Here is a 12,013-nt window from a genome sequence, read left to right as displayed (position 1 = left end):
AGACCTTTCGTGTCATCCCATGTGTAGTCACTAACGACCACCTGAACCGACGAGTTCTTGAGGTGGACAATTCTCGTTCGTAGAATGCCGCATAGCCGTACGGTCTTGTCCCAGGCTGCTTTGAAGACAGATGGATCCACGTGCTCTGCTAGGCGGTACTGAAAGCTTGTAATGTATGATCCAGGTTCTTTCATTGCTAAGACCATAAGTCCTTCCTGCAGGTTTGTGCAAGGATAGCCATCTTCAATCTTCATCCAGCGGGTCAATTTCAGCTCCTTTTTCATCCGGGCAGACAAGAGGGCATCTCGCACGTGCGGCTCTAATAATGCAAAGGGCTTGGCAGAATTGTCAGAGTTCGAGGCAATTTCGATAGGAACCGCATTCAAAGCGACAGCGGAAAGTCGAGAATCCCTGAAGATATCGTTCGCTCGGAGCTCGATACCACGATCGCGAGCCAAAGCAATAAGGCGAATAATGGCTATCGAATCGCCGCCAACTGCCAAGAAACTGTCGTGTCTACCGATTGACTCAGCAGGAACTTTCAGAACATCGGCCCAAAGCTGCTGCAAGCTGTGCTCCATCTCGGTCTCCGGACTAGATTTGGCCTCGGTCACCGCAAATAGGGAGTATTGCTCAAAAGAATGCCTATCCAATGCGGCAGCAAGTCGACGCAAGAGTTTTCTGTCCAGCTTGGAGGATGACACGAGTGGCATCTGCTTGCATGGAAGGAAGAAGGTAGGCACCATGTAGCTTGGAAGGGCAGAGGACAGAGCACTGTGCATCGCCCCCAGGCTGCTTCTCAACGGTTCCGTCGATGGCAGGATGATGTCTTCGGTTGCCACACTACCAGTCATGCTGGCCGGAATGGTATCGTTATTCTGGCAAATGAAAGCAACTAAATGGGTACCGATTTCACTCTTGAGCGCTTCAACGGCAACTTGACATGGCCCCTCCAAGTTCTTCCGAATGTGGTGTTCGATTTCGCCCAACTCGACTCGAAGGCCGCGAATCTTGACTTGCCCATCCTTGCGGCTGTTGTATCTGATGGTGCCGTCTGCATTGTAGGCGGCCAGATCTCCAGACTTGTAGAATCGACAGAACACCTCGCGATTGGGAGCCCAGGGAGGAAGCGAGGTAACAGTGGCAGCAGCAGTTTTCTCCGGATCTGCCAAATATTCCAGGAGCAGGTTGGCTCCTTGAACCACCACTTCTCCAACAGTCCCTACTGGAGCCAGCCTATGAGGGTCTCTGGGATTGACGATCCAGCAGTTGCCACATATCGGGCGCCCAATGGTCAAATGGGAGACTTCAGTAGATGTGAATTCATGTACCGCGGCGATGACCGTTGTTTCCGTCGGGCCCCAGGCGTTGAAAAGACGCACTTTACCGAACCAACTGTCGAAGACTTCTTTGCTTGGAGCTTCACCACCAATGGTCAAAAGCTCTAAGCAAGGCACATCTTCCGGTCTGATAATGCTAGCCAGCGATGGAGTCAGGAATGCCCACGTAATGTTGGATTCGCGAATGAAAGCGGGCAATGAATTCATTTGCGTGTCCCATGAAGGGATGCAAACACAGGCGCCGGTAATAAGCGGGCTGTAAATCTCGAAAATGGAGGCATCGAACGCGAAAGAGGAGAACTGAAGCATCCTGACACCATCGTGCATATCGAGCCTCTGACTCAAAGCAACCTGGCTGCTGCAGATAGCGCGATGCTGGATCACAACGCCTTTAGGGACTCCTGTTGACCCAGATGTGAAGATGATGTATGCGACATCGTCGGGGCTGACCTTGACATCAGGCTTAACCGCATCGTTGACTCGTAGCTCGGACATGAATTCCGCGTTTACTCCAAGGACATTAGCAACCACGCCAGTGAGCTTCAACACGTTTGCAGGAGAGCAAAGAGCTAAAGTTGCCTTGGTCTGGCCAACAATGTTCTGGCGACGATCCGTCGGATGTGCTGGATCGAGGGGCACCCAACCGGCACCGATCTTGTTGATAGCCAAGATCGCCACGACAAACCAGGCGGATTTGTCGAAGCAGACCACGACTAGGTCACCAGCTTTCACTTTCAGCGTGCTTAAGAGATAAGTCGCCAGCCTGTTGGCATTCTCGTCAAGTTCAGAATAAGTGAAACTAGCGTCCCAAGAAGACACTGCAAGAGACTTCGGGTTCAGCTGTGTTCGTTGTTCAATCAGCGTGTGGATGCATGACTCAACGACGAGAGGCTTGCTGGGGTTGGAGGCGTGAGCGAAGTCAATATCCCATTGACTAGTCATCGACAAGTTCTCGAGAGGCTCGTTATACCGAAGGTTCAATTGTTGCACGACATGCTCGAACTGGTTGCAGAGACCCTGAAGCTGGTGATCAGAAAGTACATCAGCATCGTAGTAGAGCGTCATGATTGCCTGGTTCTGCATCAAATCACACTCCACGGTCAAGGGGTAATTGAAGAAACCCTCAATCCAATTCTCAACGTTCGTTTCATCATTGGCATCACAGGCGAAGAGCCCTTCCTGGGCATTTTCAGTCTCTTGTTGTCGCTGATTCGACTGGACAACAAACAAGCTTGTGAAGTCGGTTGCGTCTTTGGCACTGGCATTGAGCTTTGATATGTTCTGAAGGCCAAACTGTTCATGAGTCACCATCTCAGAGGCCTGAGTCTGCACGCTCTGCAGAAAGTCGGATACAAGCTGTGAGCGGTCTAGACGAATTCTCACAGGGACTGTTGCAATCGTTGGGCCAGCGATGTTGATGAGGTCCTGAACGGGCGCCTGTCGCCCTGAAGTAGTTGCGCCGAAGCATATATCTTCGCTCTCACAGTAAAGGCTGAGGACGAGTGCCCAAGCGCCTCGAAGCAAAGAGGCCTTTGTGACAGAGGAGTTGGGTTGGGTTGGCACTGCCAGCTTCCTCTTCATGATTTGAGTCCTTTGAGCCGTCGATGTCCTGGCATCAGTGATGGGCTTCGAGGGTGGGAATGAAGCCCTCTGGGCGCCGTCTAGCTCTGCAATCCAGTAGTTCATAGCCGCTTGCTGATCAAGCTGTGAGATATACTGAACAAAATTGGCGAATGGTCGGATATTCGGAATCGGTTCCTGTGCGTAAAGCCGTTGCAAGACGTCCATAGTGATCTGCACTGTCCAGCCATCAAAGATAGCATGATGAGCAACCCAGATGAAATATGTCGCTCCGTTTGAGCAACTCAAGATTGCATGCCGTGAAAGCTGTGATCCGTAGCCCATTTCCAGGTCCTTGAGTTCCTTCATGTAGGACTCGAGGCTCTGACCATCAGTCTTCTCCCAAAGCTCATCATTCGAGACGACAGCCTGTAGCGACACATCTCCGTTCTGAACAATCCTCGTCCGCAGACTACTACAGACCTGGACAGTGCGTTCCCAGGAGCCCTTGAACCGGTCCAGATTAATGCTGTCCGCCAACTTATAAACCCGTCTGGCTATATAAGAGCCCGGCCGAGTCGCGGTCAAAGCCATAAGGCCCTCTTGCAGCGGCGTACAAGGGATTATATCTTCAAGATCCTGTTCGTCCGTAAGCCCACATTGCCGCCGAATCGACGCATGTAGAGACTCCAACTGGGTTGCTTCGACCATGCTAAACGGTTGAACGTCAACATGCGTGGACTGCCCAATCGTCATCGAGGCAGCCATTGAAGCCAGCTGAGGATCTTTGAAGATATTTGCAATCGAAAGCAGCATACCCTCCCGTGAGGCAAGGTTCGAAAGATAAATTGCAGAAATGGAATCACCGCCAATCTCGAAGAAGCTGTCGAATTTCGATATATCGTCCGTATCGATCTTGAGCACTCGAGCCCAAAGGCTTTGGACCTTCAGCTCCATTTCCGTCGTGGGTGGAACTTTGTCTTGACGTGCGATGGAAAAGCCGGAGAACCTTTCGCGAGGCATGCTGGTTGCAACTTCACGCAGCGTTCTTCTGTCGATCTTATTTGACGATGTATGAGGCACATCTCTCATTGGGAAGATGATGCTGGGGATCATGTAGCCTGGCAGAACACGCCGAAGCTCTTGGAGGAGAGCTTGGAAAGAAGAAACGTATTCTTCATTGCTAATGAAATTGCTGTAAGGATCCTCAGCATCTGCTGTTGCGTTGTCACACAAGTAGCTATGGAATGTGACAAAGGCAATTATCATCTTGCCTGCTTCACGCTCAATGAGGTCCACCACAACATGCTGTACGTCTGCAAGGTTGGCTTTGATGTGGTATTCGATCTCGCCGAGCTCCAGTCGCTGACCACGTAACTTGACTTGCGTGTCTTGTCGCCCAAAGAATTCAACAGTCCCGTCGGGGTTGAATCTCGCTAGGTCACCAGTCTTGTAGGCTATGGGTCTATCGCTCGTTGTTGCATTAGGCAGCCAATCCAGAGAGTTGACAAAGGACGCCTTGGTCTTCTCCTCGTTGTTGATATAGCCACGGGCAATTGCATGGCCTTCGACAAGTAGTTCACCAATACACCCGACTGGCGTCAGGCGATTATGATTGTCCGGCTCCACGATCCAAAGCCGGTGAGCAAATGGACGTCCAATAGTCATGGGTGAGTCGTCCCGAGACTTGAAGGGATGACCAGAGCAGTTCACACAAGCTTCCGCAGGCCCGTATGCATTGATCAGCTCGACTCGCCCGTGCCATGTTTTAAGGATATCCTTTGTGGTAGCCTCTCCACCGATAGCGACTGTCTGGAGAGTGGGGAGACTATCAGGATCCAGAGTCCTGATAAATGATGGCGTTAAGCATGCCAAGGTGACTCGTGCCTCTGTCATAAAGCGCCATGCTCTATCCAATCTCTCGGTTTCCGTAGGAATGCAGACCGTAGCTCCGAGAATGAGTGTAGTGAATATATCCAAGACGCTAACGTCAAAGACGTAGCTTGCGAATTGGAAAACTCGCGAAGATTTCTTGAACTTGAACATATCAGGGTGTTTCAACAGCGAAGTGCAAGCCGCCGAGTGCGTGACGACCAAGCCCTTCGGCTTTCCTGTAGAGCCAGATGTATAGAGAACATACGCAGCGTTATGAGGCTCCGGTCTCTTGTAGTTACTGAGTGAACGATAGTCCATAAGCATCTCAGGAACCAGTGTCAGTAGAGACGAAGAAACCTCAATGGTGTGAGGCGCCATTCTTTCGCAAGATGCAGCCATGGATGGCGATGACACTATCACGTTAGCATGCACCTCCTGAACCAAGGCTTGCCGTCGTGATTCTGGGTGCGCAGGATCAAGTGGCATATATGCACCACCAGCCTTCAAGATACCAACCATGGCAACCACCGCCCAGATAGACTTTTGCATGCAAATCGGTACAATCGTCTCAGGCTGGACGTTGTGTTGCAAAAGCTGATATGCGACATGATCAGACAGACGATCCAAGGCAGCGTATGTGAGCGATCCTTCAGTAGAGTACAAGGCTTCATCATCGGGGCATGTTTTGGCACGCTGAGAAACGAGATCGGGGATACAGTGTTCTTGGACCACAATCTCGTGAGAGTTCCAATCCATGCTTTGCTGAAGATCCCACGGTCCAGCCCTCGGTACGTTCCGTAGAAGCGTTTTCTTGTCCAGAGATGCAAGCTGGTGAATGATATTGTCGAGCTGGTGGGATAACGCAAGCACCTGAAATTCAGAAATAACGTGTGCATCATATACAAACTCAAGCTCAGCACTATCATCTCCCAGGTGGCATTGGAGGATGAGAGGATAGTTGTAGTAGTCTTCCATCGACTGCCATGCCAAACGCTGTTCCGCCCTGGTGGACAGAAGGATTGCCTCATCTCCGTCGGATTCGCTTGTCATCTCCTTTGGTTGGACAACCATGAGACTGGTAAAGTTGCATGCGTCCTTTGCATCGGAGCTGATCCTGGCTATGTTCTGTAGCCCAAATTGCTCGTGTATCACCATATCGTTGGACTGCTTCTGAACGTCGCGAAGGAAGTCATACAGTGGCTGGTCTGGATTCAGCCGAACTCGGACTGGAAGTGTAGAAACAACCAGGCCAAGCACGCCCTCTACACCTACAAGAGGAGCGTTGCGGCCAGAAACAGAGGCACCAAAGCAGATATCATCTGTATTGCAGTATCTTGCAAGTAGCATGGCCCAAGCAGCTCGTAGATATGTTGCTCTGGTAATGGCCCCGTTTGTCGACTGCGGTATCTTGACCTCCTTCGCCGAGATTTGAACATTTCTCTGGCTTTTGGCAACCGTGATATCGTCTCTTGGTAGAGGGAACACGGCTCGTCTCGCTCCATCCATTTGTGTCTTCCAGTACTTCTCCGAACTCTCAAATTCGAGTTGCAGAGTGTACCGCACAAATGTTGAGTACGGATCAAGCTTCGGCACTTCGGTCTCTCTGTAGAGCGCGTGGCATGTCTGGACCATGAGACCCAGAGACCACCCATCAAAGATTGAATGGTGCATGATAGCAACAAAATAGCGATCGCTATTGTCGCCTTGCACGAGTGCGAATCGGGCGAGTCGCGATCCGTAGGACATGCGGATACTGTTGGCTTGTCTCAAAAAGGCCTCTATGCCTTGGTTATCTGTCGGCTCCCATTGCGCAGCTTCTTTGACAATGACTTGAATAGAAGCCAGGCTGCTGAGCTGAACGATCCTGGTGCGCAAGTTGCTGCAAATGGCAACTGTTCGATCCCAGGAGGCCTTGAGGCGATCAACATCGACATGCCTCGGAACCTTGAACACCATCTTCGCAACGTAAGCTCCCGGTTGTTTCGCCGTCAGTGCCATCAGCCCTTCCTGTAGTTTAGTACAGGGAAAGGCGTCATCGACGGCATCCCAACTGGGTAGATCGCACTGCTTAAGCACTTCGTCTCTCATCGCTGAGCCGACCTGGTCCGGCTCAAGGAGGCCGAAAGGTGCTACGCTGGGAGCCGATTGGGTGTCTCCGTTGGCTGTAGTTGCAATGGCAGCCACTCGCCACAGTCGTGGGTCGTCGAATACATCCTGGACGGAGAGAGATATCCCGGCCTGGCGGGCGTCGGCCACAAAATGTATCACAGCAATGGAGTCACCGCCGATCTGCAAGAAGCTATCGTCTCGTCCAATGGCATCCAGCGGCATGTTCAGTCGTTTCGCCCAGAGCGCTTGCAACTTGCTCTCCATTGGCGTTTCCGGTGGGTTCTTGACAGTATCAACAAGCGAGTAAGCGGACAGCCCCTCAGAGCCCAGCGATTCTACCAGAGTCTTCAACGTACGCCTATCCAGCTTCTTCGACGTAATCGATGGCATATATCTGCAAGGAACGAAGAATGACGGTATCATGTACCTTGGGAGATTCACGGAGAGGTGTCCAATCATGCTAACAATCTGGCTCTTCAGCTGGCTGGTGACGGGGAGAAACATTGTGGCAGTTTCATCGGCAGTTGTGTTAGCTGCTGTCACCGTCTGCGTCTCGTTACTGAAGCAAAAGAAGGCAATCAGGCTTGAACCAGCGTCGGTGTGGATCATGTCCACCACCACTTGACAGACCCCTTCGAGGGATGCCTTGATCTGGTGCTCGACCTCTCCCAATTCGACCCGAAGGCCTCGAATCTTGATTTGGGTATCTTTTCTGGCAACAAAGGCTATTGTTCCATCTGAGTTGTATTTGCACAAATCACCAGATTTGTAAAGCCGATTCCAGTGGTCTGAACTGCGGTAGGGCGCCCAGTCCGGCAGCGATCGCATCGTTGTCGACTCGGTCTTGGCAGGATCCGCGAGATACTCTTTAAGCAGCGTTGGCCCCTGGATGACGACTTCGCCTACAGTTCCAATAGGTGCTAGAACATGCGGGTTTTCGGGGTCAACAAGCCAACAGAAGCCGCCAACGGGTCTACCGATTGTTAAGGAGGACTCGGCGAGAGATGTCCATTCGTGAAGTGTGCTGAACACGCAGGTCTCGGCTGGACCCCATCCATTCAGAAGACGAACCTTTCCGAACCATGTCTCTAGTATATCGCGGCTTACAGCCTCACCGCACAGCAGCATCAAGTCAACGCCAGGAAGGGCCTCCGGTTTTAGCGTTCGGGAGAAGGAAGGAGTAGTAAACACCCAGTTGATCTTCATATTGCGTATGTATTCAGCGAGCTCATTCATTCGGACTTCTTCGGATGGCACATGTATGCAGGCGCCAGCAACCCATGGACCAACGACCTCGCCAATCGAAAGATCAAAGACGTATGATGCAAACTGAAGTATTCTGACATCCGACGTCATGCCCAACCTTTTAACAATAGCCGTTTGGCTGGTGCAAAGAGCCTGATGCTGCATGACAAAGCCTTTAGGGGTCCCAGTGCTTCCAGAGGTGAAGAGGACATAAGCAGCAGCGTTTGGTGACACTTGGGGCAGTCTCTTGCTACCTGGCCTTCTCACTGACAGCATCTCGTCAAGAGCAGCAGTGACTTCAATGACATTCTCGACCAGGTCAGCGCAAAGAGCAGCATTTCTGGGCGAAGCTAATGCAAGCTTTGCCTTGGTTCGTGCCACAATCTGCTTCTGTCGTTGAAAGGGGTGGGACGGGTCGAGAGGTACCCAAGCAGCTCCAGCTTTGTTGACCGCCAGGGTGGAGATGAAGAACCACGCCGACTTCTCGAAGCACACGTGGACGAGGTCGCCCGTCTGGACCTGAACCGCAGAGTTGTCGATCAGATAGTGTGCAAGTCTGTCGGCGGCATGATTAAGCTTCTTATATGTCAATGACATATCCCATGCACGAATGGCCATTGCATCGGGTCGCTCGATGGCTTGGCGTTCAATGATCTGGTGAAGGCATGAAGAGACAATTTCGGGTTCTTCACTGTTCCATTCCTTGGCACGCTGCAAGTCCCACTGGCTGGAGACGGTCACAGACTTCAGAGGCAAATAGTCTTGTTGAAGAAGCTGCCGGGTGACATGTTCGAAATGATGGAATAATGCTTCCAGCTGACCCTCGTTCAAAACGTCATCATAGTAAGTGAACTCAAGATCAATGGCATCATCCCCAACCCGGGTTTGCAGGACTAATGGATAATTGAAATAGTTACGCATTGCTTCCTCTGAAATCGCTTTCTCCACCGGACCTTGCTGGAGGATCGAATCCGGTGAAGAGCAGGCCACTGAAGAGAGGTGCGGGGTGGGTTGGATGACAAGCAAGTTGGCAAAGTCACACACGTCTTTCGCATTCTGACCAAGCTTAGAGATATTTTGTAACCCGTATTGTTCATGGGAAACCATCATGGACGCCTGCGACTGAACGTGCTGCAGAAACTCAGACACAAGCATATCGCGCTTGACCTGGATGCGCACAGGTACTGTGGCAATCATGGGACCGGGAATCTCGTTCAAGCCGGGCACGGGGGCTTGTCGGCCAGAGAGGGTCATGCCAAAGCATACGTCGTCAGAGCCGCAATACTGAGCAAGAACAAGGGCCCAGGTAGCACGGATGATGGTGGCGGTCGTTATCGATGCTTTCGAGTTACGGAACGGCAAGGTCTTCGTCAAGACACGATCTCGAGACCCCGAAGATATAGAAGCAACGGGGAATTGAGACCGCTGTGAGCCCTCTAGTTCATTCCTCCAGTACTCACGAGAACAGTCAGAGTCGAGCGATCCAATATACCGGATAAAGTTCGAGTATGGCGGCAGGGCTTCGAATGAATCCGTGCTAAGATAGGCCCTCTGTAGAGAATCGAGAACAATCTTCATGCTCAGACCGTCAAAAACCGCGTGATGAACAATCCAGACAAAATAGATATCGCCGTTCTCTTGATACAATAGTGTACTCCGACTAAGGCAATCCCCGTAGCTCATAGGAATACTGCGAGACTCCCTCAGATATTCGTTGACGTCGACGTTATACACAGGAGCATCCCACGCAGTGTCAGTGGTGACCACAACTTGCAAGGCTTGTGAGTTTATCAGAGCGATCCTGGACCGGAGGCTGCCACAATGCCTGATGACTGTGTCCCAAGAGGCCGTGAACCGATCAATGTCAACATGCGGCCTAAGCTTGTAGACTTGTCGATGAATATACGATCCAGGTTGCCTCACTCCCAGTGCCATGAATCCCTCTTGAAGTGTGGTACAAGGGTATATGTCTTCAACTGCTTCAGCAGCGAGACTGCATTGCCTCTGGATGTCCGATATGATAGTGTCCATGTCCTCGCTGGGAATCAAGCTGAACGGTTCAGTGTTGGCAGTTTGGTCGGTATCGTCGACCACCGCGACAGCAGCCATGCGTACAAGCTCGGGGTTCTCCGTCACATCCGTTGGTGACAGACGAATTCCATGTCGATAGGCAACTGTCGCAAGCTCAGTCGCGGTAAGGGAATCGCCACCGAGAAGGAAGAAGTTATGGCGCTTGCCAATGTCCTCGACGCGAATATGGATCACATTGCAGAGCACATCTGCCCACATGGCCCGCAGGATAAACTCCATGTCTGTCTCTGGCGTATCATCGACCGAGAGTTTCGAAGACATCGATAACGCAGATCTCTTGAGAACTTGTGCTCGCATATCCTTTGCAGACAATGGCGTTTTGTCCGCATTTAAGGGGTCGCTTTCATCGTAATCGCCGTAGTTCCATGGGTAACGAGGCAACCCAGAGATTGCTTTCCCCGTAAATAACGGGTCTAGGTTCAAAGCCACAGAATTCTGCCAGAGGCGGCCAACAGCCGATAGAAGGCTCGCCAAGCAGTCTGTCTGTCGGAACTGAGATGAGATATAGTTGCAAGTCACATTGGCAGCGGCGCAAATCTGAGACAGAGGACCAGACAGAGTGGAATGAGGCCCAATCTCGAGGAAGAGGCCGTGTTCCGGGATGACATCGAGAAGAGACATGACTGCGGAGGAAAAGCGAACAGGAGAAATCAGGTTGTTGAGAAAGTAATTGGGGCCAAAATCTTTGGGGGAGGTAAGGACTGAGTTGCTGACGCTTGACATGAAGACGGCATTTCTCGCTGTTCGCCGCGTCGAGGTGATCCCTTCAGTCCCTAGAAGCCGCAGAAATTCGGCAGATACTGATTTCATGTGGTGAGAATGGAAAGCCGTGTCAACGCGTAATTTCCGCGTGGTGACTTGTGGTCTCGACTGCTGGATCGAAGCTATGATGTCCTCCACAACGCCGCGGTCGCCAGAGATTGTCGTACTTGTCGGGCTGTTTTCGCAGGCCACGACGGCTCCATCACGCAGTAGCTCCCTTGTCTCTTCAGCGCTGAGGCCCGTCACCGCCATAGCTCCATCGCATGCGCTCATAGCAGCGGCGTATCCATAATGATAGGCCACAATAACTGCCTCCTCCAAGCTCAGGTAGCCTGCCGCGTAGGCTGCAGCAATCTCACCACTGGAGTGGCCAACGACAGCTTCTGCCCTGACTCCCAGCCGCTCATACTGATGAAAAATAGCAATCTGTAGAGCAGTAGAGACCACACAAGCCGTTTCGACAGAGTTGATTCGACTGAGAGGGTCGCTGGATGATCGCTGAATCTCTTCCTCGATCGTCCAGGAGGGCGGATTTTTCAGTTGACGCAAGATGGTGTCCATTCTCTCGATGTCGTTTCTGAATGCATCGAGCTGAAGAAGCTCTTTTCCCATGCCTGCCCATTGCGCTCCCTGACCACTGAACACCATCGTGATAGACGGGGGCGCAACTGGGCATTTCGCGGGGTTGGCTGTGCTGAGGCATTCGCCATCGGTGGCGAGGATAGAGAACGCCCGGTGATCAAGGGCTTCTCGTCGCATAGCTCGAGTGTAGGCAATATCAGGGACGAGATCTCGGTGTTGTCTGGCGAAGTCATGGTGAAGCCGCATCTGCTGGTTGAGAGACGTCACGTTGTTTGCAGAGAACAGCACCAGCTGCGGGCGAGCATCATCGTCGTTTGCCGGAGAGCCATGCTGCTGATACGGCTCAATGACAATGTGCGCTCCATGTCCAGATTTGCCGATGAAGTTGATGCGGATTCTTTGAGCTCGACCAGATGGAAGGTCGAGGTCCTTCTGGCTTGGGGTTTGAT

The 12,013-nt window shown here is 51.9% G+C and overlaps 1 protein-coding gene across 1 annotated transcript in view; it reads right to left on the bottom strand.

The window, feature by feature from the left end:
* Positions 1–12,013, bottom strand: part of BBK36DRAFT_1192785 (non-ribosomal peptide synthetase) — a gene marked incomplete at both ends in the record, with an annotated part of 41,809 nt that overhangs the window by 28,666 nt on the left and 1,130 nt on the right. Inside the window, one exon of the mRNA XM_024896781.1 lies at positions 1–12,013. This exon is cut by the window's left edge and continues 17,939 nt beyond it. Within this exon, the coding sequence (XP_024752339.1) occupies positions 1–12,013 (12,013 nt within the window).

This window comes from Trichoderma citrinoviride (assembly GCF_003025115.1).
Source record: "Trichoderma citrinoviride strain TUCIM 6016 unplaced genomic scaffold BBK36scaffold_3, whole genome shotgun sequence".
Lineage (NCBI taxonomy): Eukaryota > Fungi > Ascomycota > Sordariomycetes > Hypocreales > Hypocreaceae > Trichoderma > Trichoderma citrinoviride.
This window is presented reverse-complemented; position numbering and strand designations above follow the sequence as displayed.